General features: G+C 44.3%; 1 protein-coding gene across 2 annotated transcripts in view; it reads right to left on the reverse strand.

Annotated features, from left to right (window-relative positions):
- The window catches only part of ITGA6 (integrin subunit alpha 6), a 76,809-nt gene that overhangs the window by 35,457 nt on the left and 14,657 nt on the right, over positions 1-26,695 (reverse strand). For both annotated transcript variants that reach the window (XM_019459672.2, XM_019459680.2), the window contains exons 2-4: positions 3,688-3,812; positions 2,175-2,254; positions 454-709 (exon numbers count right to left, since the gene is read on the reverse strand). In XM_019459672.2, coding sequence (XP_019315217.1) covers positions 454-709; positions 2,175-2,254; positions 3,688-3,812 — 461 coding nt within the window. The remainder of the gene's footprint in view (positions 1-453; positions 710-2,174; positions 2,255-3,687; positions 3,813-26,695) is intronic.

Genomic DNA, 26,695 nt, shown 5'->3' on the forward strand with positions numbered 1-26,695 from the left:
ATTAGTAAAACACAGCCTTTTAAGATAATATATAATGAAAGATATATCTGTATTAATACACTGTTACTTATATAGGACACCAATTATTTTGTTTTCAGATCACAACCTTAAAATGCAATGTTTACTAACATTAAAACATAAAACTTTCACCTTCAAGAAACAGGAAAACACAAACAGAAAAAAACCCACTAATGTTATTATATTCTTACAGAAAAAGGCTAACTACTTGTATTAATATAAATTGCTGAGAGAAGGAAAAAAATATCTTCAAACATTTCCACCACTGTTTCTGAAATCATATAATTGAGAGATCATAAGATCCTACCTTACTTCTATAATACACAAGTGTCTTGTAACACATTTGGTTTCAATTTAAAATGTTCTCAATCATGGTGCATATAGGAGAATTTACGTAGTCAGTCTAATCTCTATTGCTATAAGTACATGTCCTACCTTTCCAGTTATAAGTGCCTGGGGCTCCAAACACAATGTAATGAAAGTCTTTCGTGAAAGTAGCTGCAACTCCTTGCTGGCAAGAACCAAATTTTTCATGGCCTCTCAATCGGCCATCGCAGAAACTCCAGTCTCCTCCATCCATATCATCCTCAATCCTGAGATTCTGACTCAGGACGTAACACCTTCCAAAGATGTCGCGGGATTCCTGCTTTGTATTGACGTGTTGCCTTTTTTCATATCGGTGAGCACATGTCTGCAAACAGATGGAATGAAGCTGCCCATTCATTTCCACAAAACTTAGGTTTATTATGGACAATTTTATCAATTTATAATAAAGAGGGATTAATTCTAAATGGGATGTGAAACATGTCCTCATCCTGGGCCTGGATCCTAAACCAGCAATTGTTCCCCCAAGTGGCACTAAGAAGACCGTTATCTAGTATATAGGAACTAGGACTCCTGTCTTCTTCTCACCTGGAGAATAATGCTCCAGTCCAAATACTGAATGCCAATCTGTAATCCACAGGCAATTTATTTGTAAATTTACCTGTCACATAAACAATGGGAAATATCTTATTTCATTTTCTTAATTTAATTGGCTTTAATGGCCGTATGAAATTTCACATCAGTGTGTTTGTGAAAATATGTAATTACATTCCAGAGGAGAGAAATCAGACGTATTTTCATAGGGATCAGGCAAACACAGCTAAGGGGACAGCTAAGACAAAAACATTTCCCTTTTACCCACACTATTTCCTTATAATCACTCCTAACTTATACTCTAAACTCTGAGATTAAGTTTATTTTAAAAGGCAGAGAGAATTATACTGCCAGAAAAGATGAAATAATCCCTATAATTTTACAAGATATTCATGGCTACCCTCCATGTAACAGAGGATGAATAGACTTTACAATACCCAAGTTGATTTCCTGTAAGGATCCCTTAGATATCAAAACTTAGTGTTCAGTAAAATTCTCATTTTTTTTCAAAACCCTGTATAAATTTGTTACAGCAACCAGATTTTGAAACAGACACGCAAGGATGATCATGAGCCAGCCTGGAAGGCACCACCAAGGCCATCTCACACAGCCACCTAACAAACCTCTTTTCTTCACTACACTTGTATTTGACTTGTCAGAATAAACAACCAGGAAGTTTTTTTTTTTTTTTTTTTTTTTTTTTTTAATTTTTTTTCCCAACGTTTTTTATTTATTTTTGGGACAGAGAGAGACAGAGCATGAACGGGGGAGGGGCAGAGAGAGAGGGAGACACAGAATTGGAAACAGGCTCCAGGCTCCGAGCCATCAGCCCAGAGCCTGACGCGGGGCTCGAACTCACGGACCGCGAGATCGTGACCTGGCTGAAGTCGGACGCTTAACCGACTGCGCCACCCAGGCGCCCCAGGAAGTTTTAAATTATCTGATCTTACTTTCCATGACCATTCCCACATTTTTAACAACTCCTCTGAAAAAGACACATAGTTCCTGAGACAGAAACCATGTCTAGTTTTGCGTTTTAAGGACCATCAGAAATCACAGGAAAAATAATGCCTTGATTTCTTCTTGACACAATGCCTGCTTTAAAGCAGTCAATCTTCTAGAAGGTACAACTCTGTGTGGGCAGGGGCTCTGCCAGTCTTGTTCACTACTGTATGTCTCATGCTGGCACGTAACAGGCACTCAGACATTGTGGAATGAACACGCTTCTCTACACTTACCACAACTTTGCCCCCTGGACCTTGGCTCTGGACGGTGACCCCCATCCATTGATCTTCCTTGCTTTCTGATGAAGGGTCAGCTGTGGAAAGCAGAGCAGGTGAGATAACACAGTTAGGACCTTCAAAGTGGCTGGAGCAGCCAATAAACAAGAGATGAACACAATACAAGACGGTTTCTAAATTGCCCAGATTCTGAGTCTTGCTACTCAGTAAATTCATGTACTCAATTCACAAAAATTATTTCTCATTTTAAGAAAATGGGTAAGTGGTTATTGGTAAGAACCTTCTGTAAAATTCTTAAATAAAATATATAGCTCTATTTGGTAGCCCTACATCCTCTCTGACACCTAGGGTCCTGAGTACAGAAAGGCATTTGAAAATTATAAGGCTAAGAAGTAGCCCTCCCCCATATGCCACTTAAAGCAAAGATATATTTAAAAAAGCAGTGATGCAGAAATCCAGTTTCCAAACTCCAGCTATCATCCAAACTAACACAAAATGGGCAGTTCTCTACATAGTATCAAATTTGTTACATAACAGCATGAATCATTCTCTCCTTTATTAGAGATAGGAAGCAAGGCCTCAGATTCACTTTATTATCTACCAATGTCAAAAAGGAAAATAGATATATTTTTAGTCCCTCCCCCGAGGAAAGAGAGATATCACAAACACCATCATGTATGTTCACTTCGGTATCAATCTAAATCTACTGTGTGACCCTGTCTCCAAATTTCTGCCTTCCTCAATGAGGAGGCAGGTATGATTTTTAATCTTGAATCATTACAAAAATGCAAGCACTAAGTAACTTTAAGTAGACAGAAGCCAAAATGTTAAAGGGTGATTAAGTCTAAATTACCCATGGGTTTTTGGTTTATTCTTTATACAGGCTGGTGTCTTTTTTACAAGTTTCCCACAATTAACATGTATTATTTGCTAATCAGCAAAAAAACAAAAACAAAAAAACCAATGTTATTTCTAAAATATGTAAAATCAAGAGAAGCACATAAACGTGAATCTGCAAATCAACTTAGACCAAGTATGTCAAATCCAGCTCGCTCGAGCCTTCTTAGTACACTACCTGCTCTGCTCAGCATGGAGGCCTCACAAAACAAGCCTGTCTGAGCCAGCAGGGAAAAATTATCCACGATGGTCAGTTTTCATTTCAGAGAGAGCTGATACTTAAAACAGACTTTCTCCCACATAGTTTAACAGCAAGCGAGAACTTTTGGCAGCTGAGTACGAGCGATGCCCAATTTTCTTGCCGCTGTGAATTCAGTTTTAACAGCCTCCTGTAGAACCTCAACACATCACTAGGTGGCGACCTCAATACACCATATCAGTTTAGAGAGCAGGATTAGGAAGGGCAGCAATTTCAAGCATCCCACCAAACAATTCAAGACATGTAATGAAAACAGGCCCTCTCTCCGAGAATACTTGGACCTCCCTCCCCCCTCATGGAAAGGGCAAGTGGGATACGGGCGAGCTGGCCAAGTGGACACAGTACAGAACACACCATCATTATCAAATTCAATCCGTGTGCAAGGCCCCCGGGAGGTGATGTCGCAGCTGTACAAGCCTCCTGTTCTGTTGGCCCTCTGCAGTGGAAGGGCCACGGCCCGCGGGGCCCCTACGAGCAACCTGTTGACAAAAGAGAGAATTGGGGGATTGGAGTTTAAAACACACTTAACATTTCAATCAGTCAGAACCAAGAGATGTGGGAAATCATTCTTTGGCAAGAGTTCCCAGATGCCCTGCTGGCTTGGACGCTGGGGAGAATGAAGGTCAAGTCCCATGACCGGCTCATGCAACACACACATGCACAGCTAGCCAAGTCAAGCCTCAGAAGAGGGGTTGTTCAAACAAGGCGAAAAGTATCAGCCATTTGTCATAGTATCAGCACCTCTCTGCTGAGTAGGATTCTGGTATTTTAAAAGACACACTTTTCATAGATAGAACATGACCCCTAAACCTAAACCAAGGACATATGGAACTTAACAGACAAATGCTCCCACACGGGAGGGGGGGGAAAATGGTCCCGTTAAACTTAACAAGCAATAATGTGTCAATTTCTAACACTGTGCCTTCCTGAGGTATTTTTCAAAGGTAATTTTAACGGTACCCTAAATCTTCAGTATACATACTGGCTAAATTAATGAAACAAGGAGGCCATTAGGCTGATGTGGCTCTAATGACGTGGCAGCCTATGTAAGCAAAAAATATCTAAGCCTATAAATGCCTCAAGGTTATAAAATCAAACCCAAGGACAACCGATCACAAACAGCCAGTCAGGCTTTAAGCTACAGCTGATTAAATAATTTTTCTTTGATTCTTTACTCCCTGTAAGTAGGTCTTTCCCCTGGTTCCTGTTGGCAGAGCACTCCTAACCACTTCCAACTTGCTGCTGCCAGATTCCCATTGATTTTTGCTCAAATAAACTCCAAGTTTTTAAAATAGGCTTCAGCTTATCTTTGAACAATACTGATTTAGATCCTAAGCTCGCCCAAGTTACAACCGGCCTGAATTTATTTCCCTCTGTCCCCTTCTCTGCCTTTCTGCATCACTTCTTACTTTTAGCGCTCTTGAATCAGACAGGGCCCTCCACATTCATCCTATCAGCCTGGCACAGAGACCACAGGCAGGGTCTGGGCAGTGCCACCTACATACTAGGTATTTTAATGTTCCTTCTTCTTCCCTCCCACCCCAGTGTTGTTAGCTCCTGTAAGAAGGGGCCTTATCCCCAACCCACAATCCTTAAAGTCTCAGTGTCACAGCCAGGAGGGATCTCTAGAGTCCTACTGTCTTTCTACAGGGTTTCTGTTGCTAATGCTCTTTACTCACCATCTTTGGGTCTGACTGACTCATGGAACAGCTAGGAAAAGAGACAAAGAGAAGGAACACACCTGACTGGACAGAGAGAAGCAAGGCTGGAGCTGGGGGAGAGGGCTAGACGCACAAAAGTGAACAAACAACCCCCAAGCAGAAAATAGGCCACTCCTGGCCTTTAAGAAACCCACAAAACTCAGATGCAAAATAAAAATAATAATAAATAAATAAATAAAATAAAAATGAAAAATGAAAAAAAACCCACCTACAAACAAAAGTCTCTACCACCTGTCTCTATGATCCCAATAAAGGATTTAACAAAAACAACAACAAAAAATTTAAACCAATACAATGCAGCAGGTGCAACAGAAGGAAATGCACTCAAAAATGGAGGGGCCAGACTTTGTCCAGGGAGGGCGAGTGCAGCCAGGTGTCACAGAATGAGAGCTGGCTCATGCAGGAACACACGCCCCTACCGCTGTCCTTCCTCCCGGAACCTTGGACAGCAGGCACAGTGAGCTTCCACCTCGAACCCCGTCCTACATTTGAAGGGATGAACAGCATACACCAAAACACAGAACTGGAATGAGACTTAGCAGGACAAAGGCAGGGTCCTTAGTGCCTGGAAGTTTCTGGCAGAGAGTCGAGGCAAGACCAATGGCCACAGGGACTGCCACGCACATGTATTCCATGAATGTTGTCCCAGATCCCAGGAGCTCTGACAAATAACTGAGAGGTGAGCTGGCCTCGACCGTTAGTGAGCAAGCTCAATTACCTGGCAGGATGGGGATGGAACCCTGACCCAGGGACTGGGTGGGACTAGCAAGGCGCTGGGGTCAACAGCGCTGAATCACAGGATGTGAGCACTGGAGGCACCAGAAAGCATCTAGCTCCCTAATTTTACAGTACAGAAAACAGACGCCTTTGCAAGGAGGTTAAGCAGTCTGCCCCTAAGATCTCACAGCTAGATATAGGTATAAGCATATATCTATATAGATACACAGATATAGACAGGACAAAAAAATTACTTTGAAGCAATGTTTTTTCCCATTCCTGTTAGATGCTTCCTAGGAAATAAAACCCAGGATTTTCAGGCATTTACAACTTTGCTGAAAGGGCAAAACCTACACAAATGAAACACTGAAACAAGAATTGCTCTGGTAACTGACAGATGTAAGCAAAACATGGAAAGGTTGAAGGAAGGCGGAGTGAAAGTGTTGCTGGAATTGGGTGGGGTGAAGATTGGGAAGAGGTTATCTGTAAAGGTAACCAACTGCAACGGGAAGGCTATAAAGAGCAGCCGGGGAGTTCCAAGGTTATTACAGCGTCTTCTCTGACCACTTCCTCTCCTCCTCATCCACACCCGAGGCTAAGGCAGGTGCTGGGCTTGTTATTTCATGTTCACTCATTCACTTATTCATTCCACAAACATTTAAAAACCTTCTAGAATGAGTACGGGTTGCCCTCGCACCCTCCCCCCCAAAAACTCTGGCCCTGAGGGAGGCAGATTCATAAGCAGGTACTAAACCAGAGGGAGGCAGAGGCCATGCGAGGGTGGGACCGGTAATCCTGCGCACGGTCTTGGGGGGGGGGGGGGGCAAAACCTGCCTGCGGGGAAGGGGGTCACCCAGACCACAGCAGAGCTGGGGGTGCAGATGAGGGGCTTGTCACCTGCAGAGGCTGACCGCGGGCAGGGGGAAGGAGCCAGAGGAAACGGAGGGGTGAGAATCGGTGATGCCACAAGACGGGGCTGGGGAGGCGCAAGCTGGTCAGTGGAGTTGGGGGTTCTGGGGTGAAGGGCCAGAGGCACACGCACCCGCGGTGCCCCTCAGAGCCCCAGGCTGCCGTGCCCTGCAGAGGATAGGCACTTGCGGACTTCCTGTTCCACGTACAAGGACAGTCCAGAGTAAGCCTGCCACCTCCCCCAGCCCCCTTTCTCCTGGCAGAACGGTAGGGCCTCTCCCTCCTCAGTACCTCCACCTTCCACTTGTCCCCCTTATCCAGAGTGGCCAAGACAAGCCTTTAGCAGGCATGTGGGAAATGGGAGGGCTTTCACTCCAGTTTGCCAACTGTGACAGCAAAATTTCATGTGTGCTAAAGACACCAACCTCTCGCAGGAGGAGTCCACCCATGTCGCTCATGGCAACTGCCGCAGATGAAAGCCGACATACAGAAGAATGGAAATAGCAAGAAGGTCTGAGGGTGTGGGGAGGGGCAGGAAACACAGAAGAGAAGTTGGCAAACACGAGAAATGGACTCCTGGAGAACAACGTTAAGGGTCACGTCGCCCCCTGGTGGGCTTTGCCTGCACGCGTTCCCACCACAGTCCTTCCTCCCAGGTCCCCGGACAGCTGGCACAGTGAGCCCACTTCAGAACCCATCCCACCCTGGATGGAGGGAGGCTGAGTGCTCTGGGCCCCCCAGCAGACCCCCTCCAGCCTCGGGCCCCAGCCAGTCAGAGGAAGAGCAGACAGCAAGCAAGTACTGGGGCGGAAGCGTGCCCCTGCTCTGGCTGCACCTGGTTCCCTGGGCCCACACTTAATCGGAAATTCGGGAAAACAATGACTGGGGTGGGGGAGGGAAGGACAGGTGGAATTAAGTTGGATAAAATGAGAAGCACAGAAAATGCAAGGAAGCACCTTGATGGAAAAACACAGTAACTAACCCCAACCAAATTCAACAACTGGCAGGCGTCTCAATCCTCAAGGTGAAAGCGGTCTTCTCTGGATCAGGAAATAAGCAAACTCTTAATTCTGCTCGAAACCAGCCTTTATCAGGAGGTCACAGCCCCTAAGTGGAGGCTATGTCTGGCAGGAACAAATACTCAAAAAGAGCTGTGTCCAGTCAAACGATACCATCCCCGGTGAAAGTCCCGTCTAAGTCCTGTAGGATGGGCACTGGTCTATAAGCCATTCAAATACAAGCAGCCTCCTGAGCTAGTCGACTGGTACAGCTCCAAAAAGGGTAGTGTTCATGTAGAGGAACCCTGAGGTCACACCAGAGTCCACAGTTTCTGCTCAAAGCCCAGTTTTCTTCACTTTGCCCCCAATGCCCCTAGAGGCTGCTTCGGTGTAGGCAGCACACATTCTCTGGGCACGGCCAGGACACCCACAGCGACTCCTAGGACTCAGGTAGTAGCTGCTGGTCTGTTGAGTTCATTTCCTCTTAAGAAGCAGTGATAGCAGCTGCTGTTATTACTAAGCCACATGTATGGAGGAATTCAAAACAGCAGCAACAATTCATATTCAAAGTGGCAGGGGCCAGCGGATAGAAGTTATGGCCTTCAAAGGGAAGTGGTGGAAATTAACAGAACTGGGTCTAAGAAGCTTATTTCCATATCAGGTCAAAAGAAAAACTGTCAAGGAAGGGCAAGAATCTAAGTTTTAAACTAAGATTGTTTTAGGCGCCAAAAGGAACAGGAAAAAAATACTTCCCAGATTGCTTTCCACAGGGCTAGTGAAACATCACCTTTACTATTTTGAAGCTGCAATCACATAAAAACTGCCCTGGGATTCCAACATATTGGAAAGCCACGTTTAAAATATAAAACTCAGAGGCGCCTGGGTGGCTCCGTCAGTTAAGCGTCGTCCAACTTCGGCTCAGGTCATGATCTCATGTTCAGGGGTTCAAGCCCCGCTTCAGGTTCTGTGATGACAGCTCAGAGTCTGGAGCCTGCTTCAGATTCCGTGTCTCCCTCTCTCTCTGCCCCTCCCCCCCTCTCAAAAATGAATAAACATTTTTAAAAAATTTTAAATACACTACTCAGGGCACTTGGCTGGCTCAGCCAATAGAGCGTAGGACTCTTGATCTCTGGGTCATGAGTATGAGCCCCACATTGGGTACAGAGATTACTTACATAACTAAAACTTTTTTAAAAACCCACAAAATTCACAACCTGCAAAACCACATCATCATTATCTTTAAAGATGAGAAATAAAATCTGAAATAGTAAAATACAATATGAAAGGCTAATAATGACACAAGTATGACATAAAACTGAGGGTATGGTATTAAAATTCAAGGTCCTTTTGGAATCCAGATCAGAAGTCTTAGCACAAAGATTCGGGACCCACTGTCATGCCATTAACCACAAGGTTATTTCAAACTTCAAGTACTCCTATTTCAGATACGCAAGTTCTCCCCCAAACAGAGCAGGTATACTTTTGTATAACTACTTCAACCAAAAGATCTAAACACTGGAACACTTTTAAAACTCTAAGCACAATAGCAGCTTTGCTTCATTGCTTTTGGCAATAACTCATTTCCTCGAGGATTAAAGATTCTGCCTCTAGCTATGCAACTCTGTCCCAGGAAACATGAAATATTGCTTCATTAGAACAAGGACACTATTATTGCTTAATTTAAAACACAGCCTTCTTAGTTTGTTCAAATTAAGCATTAGAAAATTAGAAGACAGCCTTACCGTGGATTTGTGTCACCTCTGCATTTAACCCATCCTCAAACTCAATTTTTAATTTTCGTTAAATACAAATGACAAGAAACCAAACAGAAAGAACTTATGATGGAAAGCAACAGATTCCAAACTCATCCCAAGCCCCAGTCTCTAGGTATACCTCTTTAAAAAAAAAAAAAGTCTGTATTTACTTCTCCATAATTCCATTACTTCTGCCTATATTTTTATCTCTTGATTTATCAGCTTTGGACAATAACTGTTGACCCCGCAACATGAAAAGGGAAGAACTTACACTACGACTGCACTTTCCCTCCTATGTTTAGTAACTATATTACCTTAGTTCTTGTATTTGTTACCCTTAACAGTTTCACAATATACTTACCCTCTATTTTCCCTTCACCAACTTTCAACAACATCTGTCTCCATTCCCGAATTGGGGAGACGAAGGCTTCAGCATTCTGACCCTTTCCCCCAAACTTTCCCTTCCAAGTCCTACCACCCATTAGCTAAACTTTTACACTATTATAAGACTATATTACCACTTACATTTTGTCTTGTGTAACCATAATTCGGTCACCCGTTCTTTTACATAACCAGGTAAATATTCAGCGTTGAATCAAACCACACTGAAATTATCCTCTTTCTTCTATCTGGGACCTGGGTCAGAGTCCTTGGCCTCAAAGGAAACTGTCCCCAGCACCAAGGTCAAATAGACTTCTTACATTCTACCAATGGCTTAGTGTACTTCACATTTGAACCATGACTTTTGCTTTTCTTGGCATTTCTCATTGCCCTTTTCCTTACCTTGTTTGCTTTTTTCTAGCCTCCATCGTTTCTAAGCCCCCAGTCATACCTTGTATTAAATCAGGATTGCTTCTCTGCTCAGGTTTCCTCCTCAGAGGCCTCAGACCTCCCATCACTACATGGATTATTCCAGGGCTGTTGTACTGGGTCACCCTAGGACTGCCCTCCTGGGCTGATCTGCTTTGGAAAACAGATTTCCCTCTAATTATTTTCTTAAAAATCATCCTACAGGACAGTATATGACAAGTAAACTTAGTTCCTCCATATACAAAAATGTCATTATTCTGCTCTTACCCTTGATTGATAGTTTGGTTGGTTTTTCTAGGCTGAAAAACATTTTCTTCAGAACTTCAATGTTACTGCTGTTATTCTAGCACCCAATGAAAATTCTGAGGGAAGTCCAGTTTTGACTTCTTTGAACTTTTAGGTTCTTCACTTACCCTGGGCCTTCTCAACAGCAAAACACACAACCACCACCATGTATCTGCACGTGAGCCTTTATTCATTTCCTGTGCCCTGACTGCATGGCCTCGACCAATGGAATTAGAACACTAATTTCTAAGAAACTCGTGGGATGCCTGGGTGGCTCTGTCGGTTAAGCGTCCGACTTCAGCTCAGGTCATGATCTCACCGTCCGTGAGTTCGATCCCCGCGTCGGGCTCTGTGCTGACAGCTCAGAGCCTGGAGCCTGCTTCACGTTCTGCGTCCCCCTCTCTTTTTGCCCCTCCCCTATTCATACTCTGTCTCTGTCTCAAAAATAAATAAACATTAAAAAAAAAATTTCTAAGAAACTCGTACGGTACATTTATCACTTTACAGGTTCTATTTTCTGTGCTCTTTCTGGAACTTCCTAACTAGTCAGGTGTTAGGCCTCCTGGATTAATCTATCTTTTCTCTCATTTTCTTCCTTCTCTAAGGCTTTTCAACTTGATTTTCCAATAGTTCTATTGAAAACCCTGAATTTCAGCAGTTATGTTTGTAATCTCCAAAAGCTCTTACTTGGTTCTGATCGTGCTTTTTACATAACAATGCACTCTATTATTAACTTGTGGATCAGCATGTTCTCAAAACTCTGAGCATTTTACCTGGGTTTTTCCCCCCTCAGGTCTCATTCTGTTCCTGGATTATCTGTTTCCCAGTGTTTTCCTGGGTTTACTGCAGCCATTCCCTTTTATGTTCTCACCACATGCCTCATGATTCTTGGTTCTCATGTGTTGGTGTTGTCTTCAAAGGTCCATTTTTGGCTTGGTCCCACCCTGAGAAGGAATTCTGAAGGGAGTCCCGGGTGGGGCCTGCAGGATTCACTATTGGCTGAGTGGGTGGGGAGCTGCTGTCAGACTACAAACCACTCTTCAAATAAATGCTAGAGGAGGAAGCCTTGAATTCTTGGGGTGCCAGCATTCACACCAGAAGACCTAGCTTTGGGTTGTTTTTGTTTTTGGTTTTTAATAACACATAGCTTCCTTGTCTACAAGAATCTGTTCTTTATTTTTGAGTTGCAATCAAGTTAAGCTCTTAAGACCATCCCGCTGCCCCCAAAAGAGTGCTATGGGGTTTGGTTTTGGTTCTGGCCACAGTGTTAAATGCCAACAGCCTATATACTCTGCACAGAGGTGGGGAATGATGATGCTATCTGGCATCTGTGGTCCTGCACACAGACCTTCCCTTCCAGATATATACCTCATTCCCCAGTCCCCGCCTTACCTGAGGATTCCAAGGGTGGTCCGTCACAGGTGGACCACCCCCCCCACCCCCCCAGTTCCCACGTGACATGCTCCAGACTGTGGTTCCTCCCTTTGTCACAGTCATAAGCCAGAGCCCATCTGCTTCCTGTCTCTCAGTAACCTAATCTTACCCATTATGGAGACTTGAGGAGCCTGGAGGGAAACCCTGTATACCCAGCCCACCATCTGCAACCTTAACTCAAAATCCAATAGTTTCTTGAAGGAATCAGGTCTTCATTCCAGCCTTGTTTCCTGGCCGTCTGCAGAAGTCTTTCTCCCAACTGTTCCCATAACACCTCTTTATCATTACTACCTTCTCTCATATACTGTGTATACCTACTTAGAAGACTCCCTGCATGGAAAAAAAAAAAAATCCAAAACAGGTTTTCTAGCCAATTTGTATATGTAAGCTTTTATGAATATAGAAGATAATCAATTGACCACATCTGATCATTTATACATTTTAAATAACACATTAAACACCTAAAAATAGTTTTACTTGTATTTCATGAAGTGATTTTATTCAAACTCCTTATGCTTCTTTGACATTACTTTCTGAAAGCCAGGTCTAACCCAGTTTTCAGGAGCATTCCCAGGACATTTTAAAGTTTATAACAGCATCCAAGACTTGCAATTATGGTGTCAAATCCTGAGAAATTATTACTAAATGGGAGCTAAATTTCTTTGCCTCCTTTTTAAAAGCAATTTATTTTATTTAAAATATTTTAAAACCAATTTAACCTCTATCCGCATCCACAATTATAACTGATTGAGGTCCTTTCAGGCTAATGTGTTTATAACAAACAGAACTTTGTTGTTCAAAATAAAGTAATCAAGAGGGCAGTTCTCACAGAACATCTTTATAAGGGTTCACATATAAGGTGGAATCATTTGGAGGTGAAAAAATAGATCTTTCATTACATTCAAGGGTGCACAGAAAACAAATCTTCAAGACCCCCCCAGACGGAGAGCTCCCTGTGCTGTGGACAGGCATCTCAGGAAAGACCTCTGGGTCACACATTCTCTCCTGGAAGGGGTAGTCCCGTCTACACAAAAGCCGTGTTGTATGGAGTTATTTTTGGTCAGCAGACTATCCACAGTGTGGTTAAAGCTTTCAGCACTTAGCTCGGCTGACCATATCCCCAGGTTTTCCCAGGACAGTCCTGATTCACACCTGTTGTCCCGAACCCCCCCCCCTTACTCCCACAAATATCCCAGCTTGGTAGACCAATTATACAGTCACCCCAGCCTCAGAGAGAGTGCTAGCAATAGAACTGGACTGATGCAGCAGCTTGAATTTAAAAATGCTGTGCTTAAAACTCCAGCTGTGTGGTTGGATCTGACCATGGCTTCACAAGCACTTGGTGAGATGTTCTGGCCTGGGAGGCCCTATGTTCAATTCCCATATATCTGGGCTACCTGGGGACAGCTTGTCTGGTCCCCAAAGCTCCACTGGCCTTAGGAGAGCTTCTCTCCCCCGACCAGGTTGACTCTCCAGGTGTCCACTGATAGAAGCACTGTCCTGCCTCTGGCTGGAGGGAGAGGTAGGTACTTGCTTTCCAAGGACTAGTGGTCAACAGGGAACGTCCATACCCCTGCACCACCACTCGCAACCCAGGTAGCCTGCCCAGATTGCTGAGGCGTCTCATCCTTCTTCTTTTTTTTTTTTTTTTTTTTAATTTTTTTTTAATGCTTATTTCTGAGTGGGGAGGGGTGAGGAGCAGAGAAGAGAAAGGGAGACACAGAATCCAAAGCAGGCTCTAGGCTCTGAGCTACCCACAGATCCCAACACGGGGCTCAAATCCACAAGCTGTGAGATCATGACCATATCAGACCCTTAACCAACTGAGCCACCCAGGTGCTTCCCCCCCATTTTTTTTTAATGGTTCTTCCCTCTCTTTAAAGACCCTCCTCCTCCTCTCTCTTCTCCATCTGGTAAAGAGAAGCAAAGGCATTAAAGCTTTTATCTAAACCCTGCAACTCTGCCTGAGTTAGATTCCTTCAGGGGAGAGAGAGCCTGCTTCTCTCTCCTTTGCAACTAGAAAAAAATCAATCACCAGACTAATACCTCCTGTTAGGCTTTTCAACCAAAATGTATGTATGTATTATTAAAGTTATGAAACCTTAAGCAATTTTCCTTATTTTGGTGACTGGTCATTTGGAGATTTAAAAATACATCTGAGAACTCTGCATTCACAAAAAGTTCTATCCAGCAGTCATGAGCTAGAAATCTCTGCCCCACCAGCCCTCTGTGTAAGTCGGGCTGTGAGGCACATGGATTGAAGCTCTAGAAAAGCACAGATCCTTCTGTTCTGAACCCTCGGACTCATCCCAAGCTCCTAGGGCAGGCTCTGGCTCATGGCAGTGCACCATCAATATTTATTGAAGAAGCATCATGGCTAACTGCCGCAAGACAGGATGCATAAGAGCCACTCTCCACTGCTCTGAGAAGAGCAAACAAATTGTCAGAGGTCGTTACCACCAAGTGACTTGGTGGCAACAGCCATCTGTGCAATGAGACCTGGAGTTGGGCAGGTGTACTAGTTTTCTATGGCTGCTGTAACAAATTACCACCAACTTGGTGGCTTAAGACGACACAAATGTAGCATCTTACAGTTGCACAGTTCAGAGGTGAAAATCGAAGTGTCGGCAGTTGCTTTCCGAAGGTTCTAGGGGAGAATCTGTCTCATCACTCCAGTCAGCATCTTATGCTGCCCGCATTCCTGCACTCATGGTCCCTTCCTTCTGCGAGGCTGGCAGTTAAGTGAGATGTGCAGCTCCCAATCTCTCTTCTGCCTCCCTCTTCCACATTAAGAGGAGCCCTCTGATTACACTGGGCCCACCTGGATAATCCAGGATCATCTCCTGAATCGTAAAGTCATTTGATTAGCAACCTTAATCTGCAACTTTTAGTCCCCTTTGCCACTTAACCTAATACATTCACAGGTTTGGAAGTGGAGGGGTTAGGACACAGACTTCTTCATAAGCATTATGTTCTCTACCATGGCAAGAAAGCTAAACAGCCTCTTCCCTATTCATCTTCACCAAGAACTTGAATTTTGGTGATAACCCAAAACATTTTTGCAGAGGTTAAGTATGTCTCAAGAGCACAGTCTGAGTTAAACTCTTCCCTCACTCTGGACCCTTTAACTAGATGGGGCTTCTTTCAAACCCCTCCAGCACATGCTGTCTCCTGGCTGGGGACCTTTGCACATGTTCCTCTCTCTCCCTGGAATCCTCCTACTCAGACTTGAGGTCTCTGCTTAAAAATCTCCCTATACCTTCCAGAGGAGGCCAGGTGTCACCTCTTGTAAGTTCCCATTTACCTCTCCTTCACAGCAATCACCATGCTTAGTAATGTGACCACTTGCATACTGTTCACCTCCCTTACCTCCCGGTCAGATCTATGCGGACAGGGGCCACATTTTGTCTGTTCACTGCTACATCCACCCCCCAGCATCCAGCTCAGTGCCTACCCCTTAAAGGACACTCAACAAGTATTTTTAATAAATGAGCCACGTTTGGGGCACCTGGATGGCTCAGGTGGGTAAGCATCTGACTCTTGATTTAGTCTCAGGTCAAGATCTCATAGTTTGTGAGGTTTAAGCCCCACATCGGGGGATTCTCTCTCCCTCAAAAAAATAAATAAATAATTTTTCTTAAAAAGTCTTAAAAATAAATAAACAAGGGGTGCCTGGGTGGCTCAGTTGGTTAAGCATCTGACTTTGGCTCAGGTCACAAACTCACAGTTTGTAGGTTTGAGCCTGGCATCGGGCTGCGGGCTGACAGTGCAGAGCCTGCTTGGGATTCTCTCTTGCTCCCTCTCTCTCTGCCCCTCCCTCACTCGTGCTTTCTATCTCAAAATAAATACATACATACATACATATGTACATAAGCCATGTTCATACAGTAATTTACACAATTAAAAGTTCACTGTTAACAATTTCAACACAGCAGATCTAAAATCTGAGAAACCTTCAACCTTCAACCATTTCTACAAGCAGCCTTCTAAAGGCAGGGGACAATGGGGAGATCCTTTTTTTTTTTTTTTTTTTAAAGTTTATTTATTTATTTTGAGAGAGAGAGAGAGAGCACAAGCAGGGGAGGGGCAGAGAGAGAGAAGAGAGAGAATCCCAAGCAGGCTCTGCACTGTCTGCACAGAGCCCGATGCAAGGCTCGATCTCAAGAACCATGATGAGATCATGACCTGAGCCAAAACCAAGAGTCGGATGCTTGACCAACTGAGCCACCCAGCCACCCCGACAATGGGGGAGATCCTAATACCAGAAAGCCAAACACTCCTTTGAGGGCTCTAGTTTATTTCTGAAAAAAGCATTTGCACTGTGAATTTTTAAATATAAAAGTTAGACTAATAAACATTTAAAATTAAAAAAAAAAAAAAATATATATATATATATGATTAAAAACTAAAAAAAAAAAAAAAAAAAGAAAAAGAAAGAAAAAAAAAGGGAGGGGTGCCCGGGTGGCTCAGTCAGTTAGTTAAGTGTATGACTTCAGCTCAGGTCATGATCTCACAGCTCGTGGGTTCAGGCCCAGCGTCATGCTCTATGCTGACAGCTCAGATTCCGGGTCTCCCTCTCTCTCTGCCCCTCCCCCACTCGCACTCTGTTTCTCTCTCAAAAATAAACAAACATTAAAAAATTTTTTCCTAATGTTAAAGTTAGACTGTATTAATGGGACACTGTTTTAAGCAAAAAAGTTTTGTCTGTAAACCTTTGAGTGAAATGACATGGAAATGCTGGCTGCCAGTTTCAATCCTCTGTTCGCTCCTTCATTCATTCAGCAAATATTTCCTGAGCTCCTCACTGAATGAGTGCTCTGTCCTACGCGGTGACTGACCCACTTCCCCACCTCAACTGGACCTATTAGAGGAGTCAGTGGTCCCGTCCAGTGATTCCTACTGACTAATGCATTTGCAGAGGAAACGAGTCTTTCAAAACGGGACCCATAGCAACACCTTGCACAGTGAGCCGTTTTTCCCAATGCCCACACATTTGGAAAGTCAAAAGAGGGTCTACAAGGTATCAAAACATAGCTTTAAGTAACATAAATGCCTTCAACTACAACTCACCCAAAAGGACAAACACCAAAATAAGTCCACTGGATGGGTTTTGAGAGAAAGCTTTAGAAACTTCTACTTGTCAAATGAAATCTGAACTCTGTTTCTGGTTTTAAACATGCAGAACTCATAGCCCTAATGTTTTTGAATGCCTTTAACTCAACCCACTTTGGATTCTCCACATGGCTGCTTGTACAGATGAGAAAATACAGGAGAATCACCTATTCCTATATAACAGTCCCCCTTATCCGCAGTTTCTCTTCCTGCAGCCTCAGTTACCTGTGGTCAATCGCGGTCTGCAAGCAGGTTACCCTCCTTCCAACTACAATCAGAAGGTCAAGAGTAGCCTAACACAGTCTCAACAGCATCACAGTGCCTACATCATTCACCTCACTTCATCTTATCACGCAGACACGTTAGCTCACCTCATTACACAAAGGGGGGGCGGGGAGTACAATATCTTAAGAGAGACCACATTCACATAACTTTTATCTCAGTATATTGCTATAATTGTTCTATTTTATCAGTTATTAATCTCTTCCTGTGCCTAATTTATAAGTGACAATTCTTCATAGGTAAGTGGGAATAGGAAAACACATAGTATGTATAGGGTTTGGTACTATCCGTGGTTCCAGGCATCCGCTGGGGGTCTTGGAACGTATCCCCCTTGAATAAGGCGGCACTGTGGTATATGAAGTCACCATCTGGAGCTGGTCCTGTACATTCGTCACTTCCCCCTCCACACCCACCTAGACTCCAACCACACCCACCTAGACTCCAACCAGATAAACCCTCTGGGTGCATTCTTTCCACCAGGCTGGTGCCTCTGCGCTCTGCAAATGCCATCCATTCCCGCAGAACGTCTGCCCTATATCTTCACTGAACTTGAGCATCCCCTCACGAGTGAAGAAAGCCCTTTCTGCTTCCTCCAGTGCTGGCTGCCATGCATACTCTCTCTGAGCCCTGGTACCCCCTGGGCATAGCCACTGCCCACCAACCCCCACCAGTCCCTGGTTTCCTGGAGGAGCTCAAGAAGCCCAGCTTGATCTCATTTGATTTCCTAATTTTAGGGCAACAAGGATAAAGGTTCACAGAGGACCTGCCCAGGTGCCATGGTCAGTTATATACAGCCCTGCATTCAAGAACGGAATGGTGAAAACAATTAACCACAAGGAGAGAGGAACTAGAAGGTCAAGGGTAGCAGGCCAAGGAAACAGACTACCTCTTTCTGAGTCCAATTCTAAACCACATTTCTTTACCTCGTTTGAGAGGAAGCCCCAGAATGTCAAACTCCTGCAGAATCTTAGTGAGATTAAGCACCAGGGGGCTCCTCTTCATTGTTAGAGATTTAAACAATAATTCTAGGAGGATACCATGCAGAGAGGGCCCCTTCTAACCGCTTTCCCCCCAATTTAATGGGAAGTGTCCGTTACCTATATATTCTTCACTTTGGGAACTGTGTCCACTCTGACCAGTCCTGTCTTGCCCCGCAAGAGCTCTGAACTGTGGGCTCACTTTCCTTATTTAGGAGGCGAGGGACAGGAGTGTGCCTGTGACTTCCCCTGTCTAGTTCACGTCTGACCCTCAAATCTTGTCCAAGCAGGAACTGGACATGCCTGGATGAAGAAAGGGCTCACTTTCCCTCCAAACCCACGTCTGACGCATCCATCCATTCTCTTAGCTCTGCCTCCTCATCTCACTCTGACCCACTTCTCGGGGGCCCCTCTGCTATAGGAGCCACCCTCTGGTCACAGCTGGACAAGTGCAGTATCATTCCACCTGGTCTGTTTCTACTCTTATACACCCAGTGCATCCTCCACAGAGCAGCCACTGTTTTCTTCTTCTTTTTTTTTTTTTTTAAACATTTACTTTTGAGAGAGACAGCACAAGTGGCAGAGGGGCAGAGAAAGAGGGGGGACAGAGGATCCGAAGCAGGCTCTGCACTGACAGCAGCAAGCCCAATGCAGGGCTCGAACTCAGAAACCGTGAGATCATGACCTGAGCCGAGGTCGGACGCTCAACCAACTGAACCACCCGGGTGCCCCAACCACTGTTCTTTCTACATCTTAAGGCACATCACATCAGTCCTCCACTTATCACCCTCCCATCGGTCCCCATGGCCACTCACATAAAATTCAAATGCCGCCATGCTCTGCAAGGTACTATGAGAACTGCCCTTCATCTGCCCCTTCTCACTCCCCACCCCTACACTGGCCTGACTTCTGTCCTTTGAACACATCAACCTCGTTTCCATCTCAGGGTCTCTGCCGTTGCTTCCTTGGGCTCAGAACATTCTTGCCCTGGATCTTTGCATCTCTCGGAGCTCAGCTCCAGTCACCACCTCAGAGAGACCCTACCTTGATTATCTAGCTAGAGCTCTCCCTCAGTCACTCCCTACATTCACCCTAATAACCTCCACAGTCCTTACCAGTGCTTGAAATTATATTCATTTTATGTGTCAACTTCCCACCTTTTCTCCAGAATGCTACCAGTCCACAGGTGCAGGGGGTCTTCTCTTGCTCCCTGAATACAAAACCTGGAGCAGTACCTGGCACAGCCTTGGCCTTCAATACATGGGTTGACTGTAACCCTATGTAGACACTGTTCATGCATCCCAATGCTTTTCTTAGCAAGGGAGGCAGCAAACCTGAGTAGGGGGAAACCACTTGCATGTGTGGGACACTGTAATTTATTAAAGTTATTCACATATGCTTTTATTCGAATGTTCCAGATAGGTATCTGCATCCTAGAGGTGAAGAAACCGAGGCTGGGACACTGCCTGATTAATACCTTCCTCCATGCCTCCCCTGCCTGTGACAGCTGAGAGCCACCCCCTGCACCCAGCCAGCCCCTAGCCATTGGGCACAAGTTGCCCCTGCTCTCTGAGCACACAAAGGCCTCGGTGCCTTCCCTCATGACTTCCCTGCCATCCTGCCCCACTCCAACTACTTCCAGACTCCAGCTCCAGGCTGTACATAGAAATGTGCCTTCAAGATTCTGCCCTCACGTGTCACCCTCCCCACAGTAAGCTTTCTCCCAACCTCACTTTAATCAGGCTATAAACTCCTCAAGGGCAGGAATTTGGTCCCATTTTGTGTGTGTGTGACCTCAAGAGTGTTTGGCTAAGAAAAACCAAAACGCTATTTAACTGTACTAACTGGCTGATCCAGTTGGGCAAGTATGAGTTAAAATTCAAAGTGCAACAAATCTGCTCACCTCCTTGCTTCAGGTTTTCCCGTTTACACAGAAAGGTGATTAAAAGGCTGAGGCTCCCTTTTGAACTACAATCTCACTTTCAAAAGACTGGATTTCTAATAACCTTCCAAGAAATCACATAAATACACACCTGACCTGCAAATTAGGGCAAACAAGCTATTATTAAGAACACACTGGCAGCCATCATCTCTTATTATATACGAGGCACTCTGAGTTCATGAAGAAGCAGATACCATTATCACCACCCATGTTACAAATGTGGATGCAGGTTCAGAGAGGGCAAGTAACTTGTCCAGTGTCACACAGCTGGTAAGTGGTAAAACAGGAGTTGTGCCCCATACTCCCTAATCTTGCTCTAAACCACTACGCCCTAGATCTCCTTTCTGCTTGACTGGATAACATCACCAAAGCACTTTCATTTATTTACCTTTACAAAAAAGTACATTCTAAAAGGATGGCCAGTTATATAACTAAGGTCTATAAAACAGCGCTTTGAGAGCCATGCCACAGAGGCCCAAAGAATACCTGTTGCCTTTCTGTGGGCCACAAAACCAATAATCTCATCCTGGCCATCCAAAACTCTTACAAGAGACTTTTTTCCTGGCTCCTTGGAGACACATGCCGGAACTAAATCCAGTTTCCAGCGACTACGAAGCTCCCGTGATGTGGGAACCTGAAGGTTCTAGTTCCTACCTGACTGGGTACACTTTCCAATAGGTATGTCTCTGACCAAGAACAAGGAGCTCATGCAATAAAGAAACACACAAAGCACAAAGGGTTTTTATTATCCCCAGCATTCACCTCATCTTCCAGCTCAGAAACCTCGACCATCTACCGGGGGAATAAGAGGGAAGTCACGGCACCGATTTCAATGATTTAAATGGAATGCCACTGAGAGTGGTCCGATCAGCAAGAGGGAGACGGGGTGGGGAAGGATTTCTGGTTCCATCCCTGGCATCAATTTTTGGAGTGCCTTTGGTGCAACACTGGCTTCTAATCTCCCAGGAATAAGGATTTAAATAATCTGAAGGAAAAATATAATTAGCACCCAATAAGGTAAAATCATAAAAGACTCTATTTAAAATGTCCAAGAATTCCACATCAACAAAAATTGAGAAAGTATAGGTATTAATACATAACCAGCTCATTTAAAAAATAATACCATTAGCGAAAAGAGCTTTTCAGCAGATCAAGCAAATCATTACTGGTATGTCATCACTCAAAGAACTGTAATAAAAACGCTATTATCCACTGCAGTAAGAAAAGGGAAAATGAAAGGTCTCCGAGCAAAACTATTCCTTTAGTTTTACAAAGCAGCTGCCTGACCTTGTCAAACGTGCCATTTGATCACTTCCTGTGCTTCTGAATTTTCAGATACCTGACTTCCCGGCTGCCAAATCGAGTCACATGTGTCCTTCTGGTGACTTGACCTTTCAAGGATCCAAGTCTGAGAACCTGTACGAGCTGGGCAGTGAGCCCAGCCTCCCATCCCCAATCTTCACACACTGCTTGGCACACCGTAGGTACACAGTAAGCTCAGTTAAATGAATGAAGTTTATTTTAGAAATAATTTATTACATGTAATAATTCTAGACTTGAGTATGTTGTTACCAAGCAGGTTTTTATATGCCCAATGTACTATGCATCAATCGTATCAGTGCTAACTCTTGGGGGGGAAAAAAGTCATTCTTAAAAGCTGGTACCAAATAGTTACTTGCAAAGGAAAAAGTGACTTTCAATTTCCATCATTCTTCAGTAAAATATTAATAAAAACCAGGGAGACAAAAGGTATATTTAAAAAACACACACCTGGTTAGTCACCATATCCATTTTGCTATTCCAATATCTCAGGAAATCCAAATGTTTCAATGTTTAGAAAAGGAAATTAATATCACATAGTTTATTTTCTAAATGAGCTAACTGAAACGACAGGCTTAGCTGGGCCAGAGGCTGCCGGCTGTGGCCCAGTACCGACCAGTTCTCCGCTCTTCCCACAGTGAAAGGATTACCGAGGCACCAGGCCACCCTGAAAAAAGGCAGCTCATGCCAGCCTCCCTTTCCAGCTGGACGTGCCACAGAACCCCGTCCTGCTAAAGGGGATGCAAGACAAGGTATCACATTGTTGCTTCCAGGAATCTCCTTTAAGAGATGGTGCCCGTGTGCCTTTGGCTCTATTCTTTGTCCCCTCGTTTGTCCCCCTAGAACTCAGACGCCGCCCTCCTGGATTACGAGGTTGAGGCTATGCATGGTGCAGTAGCAGGGAGAAGGAGTTCCGGTTCCCAGACACCTCAAACCAGCTACCCTGATTTTTATACGCTATGGCAGAACAATCAACACCAAAAACAACACAAAAAAGCAAAGCCAAAAGAGGTCTTTCAGGTAAAAAAAAAAAAAAAAAAAGATTTAGAAATAAGGATACTGTGAACAAAAAAATACCATTTCAGAAGTGTATACAAGATTTATAGAAGGTACACTGCTAAACATTTATGCTGTTTACCACTCCACGCCTGCATTTAAAGATATTTAGAAGTATTTAGTGACCAATTAGCACAGATGGTGGCAAAGTATTGGAGATGCACCCAGAAGCCCCCTGTTGTGTTAGGACACCTCCCCTTTAGTGGCTGGATTGTGGGGAAACATGGCGGGAGCATCCGGGCAGAGCGGCCAGCGCAGTTGTCAAGGGACACTCAGGGGGTTTGGGACATAACTATTTGCCAACTAGAAGCATTTCAATAGCCGAACAACAAGTACTGCTTCACCGGCATACCCTGGCTGAGCAACAGTTCTGCTTGGACCTGCTGCGGTCAGAACAATAGGGCACATGCTTGTAGCAGTTACCGCCTAGGGACGGCTCACACCTTCTAACCTGTCCCAGAGCAGACTGCCAAGGCAAAAACCATAATCGGAAACACTGAGGGAGTTAACCAGAAGACCTGATGGGTTCAAATCCTGGCTGTACCGCCTGGATGTATGTACAGCTGGGTATCATCTGTGAAATGGTTCTAAATTTTCTCATAGGGTGTTGCAAGGATCAAACAAAATAACATCAAATAACCTTGTAAACTCTGATGCAGTGATGCTCTTATCAGTATTCAGTTAACACACATTCCAACATGCCACTCTGACTTGCAAATAGTTTTTAACAAGTCTAAGTACAGGGGGAGCACAAATGCTGAAGCCATTAGGAATCCAACAGTTTGAATGTAAGACTGTCGATTGTAGGGGCACTTGGGTGGCTTAGTTGGTTAGGCACCGGACCCTCACTCAGGTCATGATCTCACGGTTCATGGGTTTGAGAGCCCCATGGGAGTCTGTGCTGACAGCTCAGAGCCTGGAGGCTCCAGGCTCTTCTTCAGATTCAGGGTCTTCCTCTCTCTGTCCCTCCGTCACTCACTCTCTGTCACTGTCTCTCTCTTTCTCTCAAAATTAATAAACATTAAAAACAATTTTTTTAAAAGACTGTTAATTATAGTTGTTGAGAAGATTCCAGTAACCCCAATGGCAGGGTAGTAGTCTGTGACAGTATCAGATGGTAGGACATCATTCGTGATAGGCAGTCACGAAGAGCAGCCAGTCACTCCTCAAGAATCAACTGTGTTCATTAAAACAATGCTGGGCAAACCACCATGCTGGGAATTGACCCTTGACTTAAGGTAAAGCAAAGGAGGGTATAAAGTTCTTCACTACAGCACTGCTTTTAACAGCAAAAGATTAGAAATTACTTGAACATCCAGACTGGTTAAATTAATCATGGCTCCCTCTTAAAACCGAACAGTATGCAGACTTTAAAAATATCAAGGAGGGGTGCCTGGGTGGCTCAGTCAGTTGAGCGGCCGACTTTAGCTCAGGTCATGATCTCACGGTCTGTGAGTTCGAGCCCTGCGGCGGGCTCTGTGCTGATAGCTCAGAACCTGGAGCCTGCCTCAGATTCTGTGTCTCCCTCTCTCTCTGCCCCTCCCATGCTCATGCTCTGTCTCTCTCTCTCAATAATAAATAAACGTTAAAAAAAAATTTTTTTTAAATACCAAAGAAGCTCTTTATTTACATCACACAAGCTCTAAAACATGTCAAGAGAAAAAAAGCAAGGTGAAAAAGAATATATACAGCATGTTACCATAAGTGTAAAAACAAAATGCATGTATTTGCTTATAAATGTTTAAGTACCTGTGCAAGGATTCACAACAAGCTGGTTAAACAACGGTTGACTCTGAGAAGTACAGGGTAACTGGAGACCAAGGGTGGGAGGGTGATTTTCACTTCACATCTTTTTGTAGCTTTTGTATTTGTACCTGTGACTATATTACCTATTCAAAAATAAACTTAAATGTGCTTTTAAAAATAATGTCAGCCAATGAACACTGGGTCACTGAAAATCCTGCAGAGTAAAGGACAGAGATGGTCACGGAGGTTAAAATCCGTGCCTGGAAGTCATGAAGAAAGCAAAGCTCAGAACTGCAGAAGACAAGCTCACACATGCTATCTTTATGTAGGCAGCTGCAGGCAGGCAAAAGTCAAAAGCTGATTTTTACAGCCCATTCCAGAGGCATGAGGACACAGCAATAAAGAAGCATATAACCCGTACTGTGCTGGCCATCTGGGCATTACAATCAAGTCCACATGGAGGGCAGAAGTTGAAAGACACTGAGGAGAGGAAATCCAAACAACTGAGAAGGTGGACAAGCTTCCCACCATGGTCAAGTGAGCTAGAGAGTAAAATGCATGGACACCAGAGAGGAAGCTGCACACTCATCATAAAAGTCCACACTGCTAATAGCATTCAGGGGAACATGTCAGCTACAGAAGAACATCGACACAATTCTCACTCCTCATATCCTCCTTTAGAAGGGGATGAATCTACCGAGTTCAGAGGCATCCCAATATACAGAGCTATTTATAAATAGCTGCTGGGTTTAAATGCCTTAGTCTTCCATGCTATGGACACTACCCAACCCTCTCTGCAGTAACCACCTGCTAAAGGGAGGAGCAGGAATGAGTCATGGCCTGAGTCAGGCACCTCACCTTTCATCTAATCTACAGCATGAATGAGAGGAGTGTAGGCGACCAGGACTCCTGGTCCAGGAACATACCAGAGGGTGTGGGGATCCATACAGAGAACATATAACTGCTTCTGGATTTGTGGTCAAAGGCAAATCCAGGCCCAGCTCCTCATCAAGAAACGCTTAGCTCAGGGACTCAAGATGGCAGCTCTTTTTGATGAGAAAAGATTTTCAGAGAGGCTTGGTAGGACTTGAACACATCTGCTTAAGCTTCTCTTATAAAAACAGAAGCATGGACTACACAGACCCCTGCTTGGGGGTGGAGGTAGAGGACGGGGGTTCAAGTGTACAAAGACTTCTGGATGGAGGAGGGACACAGGGGCAGCTTCACCAGTGGCTGGCTACATGACCTACAACAAATTCTAGGCCTCCATTCCTTGATCCATAAAACAAGGGAGATGGTCTACCTTTCTAGGTCATTTATTGGGTTCCTTGCCAACTTCTGCAGGTGATAAATAATTCCAGTGATAAAGAAATCCACAAAAGCATTATTGGGTGATATTACTAGAATACGCCCACTCTTTGTGTGCAGATGAAAACATCTATGGCTTGTGCATAGGCCTAGATTTCTTTTAAAGCACTTTTCTGTTTTATTTTGAGGAATGACGTGTGCCAGGCTCCACATTAAAGCCCCAGGAAGGCACAGGTAAATCAGACGCAATTCTCTGCCTTCTGAGGGCCCACAATTCAGAACCATCAGTGAGTTTCTATTCTGACGGCTCCCAAATAGCTTACTAGAAATTCCATGATACACACATCAGTAAGAATAAAAAGAGTTTATTAAGCTAAACAGAATAGAGAAATTAGTCACTAGAAAAATCAAAGAGATGAGGAACAGAGAAAGAAAATAAAGCTGCTCCCAGGTAACAGATGAACATGGCTCTAAAGGAAGCTGGGGGTGGGGAGGTAGGAACAAGGAAAGAATGTGCAAGACAAGCTAATGATGACCATACTGCTAGGGACAGCTGTTAGTCTAATCTGATGTTCCCTGAACACACACACACACACACACACACACACACACACACACACACTTCCTTTCAAACTTCAACCGGCAAATGTGCCACTGTCAGACCAAACCTCAACTCTGACCTGACCTCAGGGTGCCACTGAAATGGAGGTTTCATTCTAAAGCTGCTGAGTTAGGAAGAGCAGCAAGACGTAAGTGACAAACAAACGAATACGGCCAGGCTTGGTATTTGCTGCGATTTTCTCTTTCACTCAGTTAGAAACTGAAAACCAATTACTTTGATTTTTCAAAGGGCAGGTGTTGAGGAGCCTGGGCATTCCACACGTGGAGCTGGGAGCACAGCTGTGGGTCCAACCGGAGCAGCCCTTCCGAAACTGGAAAACACACACTAAGCTACGCAAGGGGGTTTTTAACTTCTACCATAAATTTGTTA

Source organism: Panthera pardus, unplaced genomic scaffold (genome assembly GCF_024362965.1).
Source record: "Panthera pardus isolate Hobbes unplaced genomic scaffold, ASM2436296v1 HiC_scaffold_10, whole genome shotgun sequence".
In the NCBI taxonomy this organism is placed as follows: domain Eukaryota; kingdom Metazoa; phylum Chordata; class Mammalia; order Carnivora; family Felidae; genus Panthera; species Panthera pardus.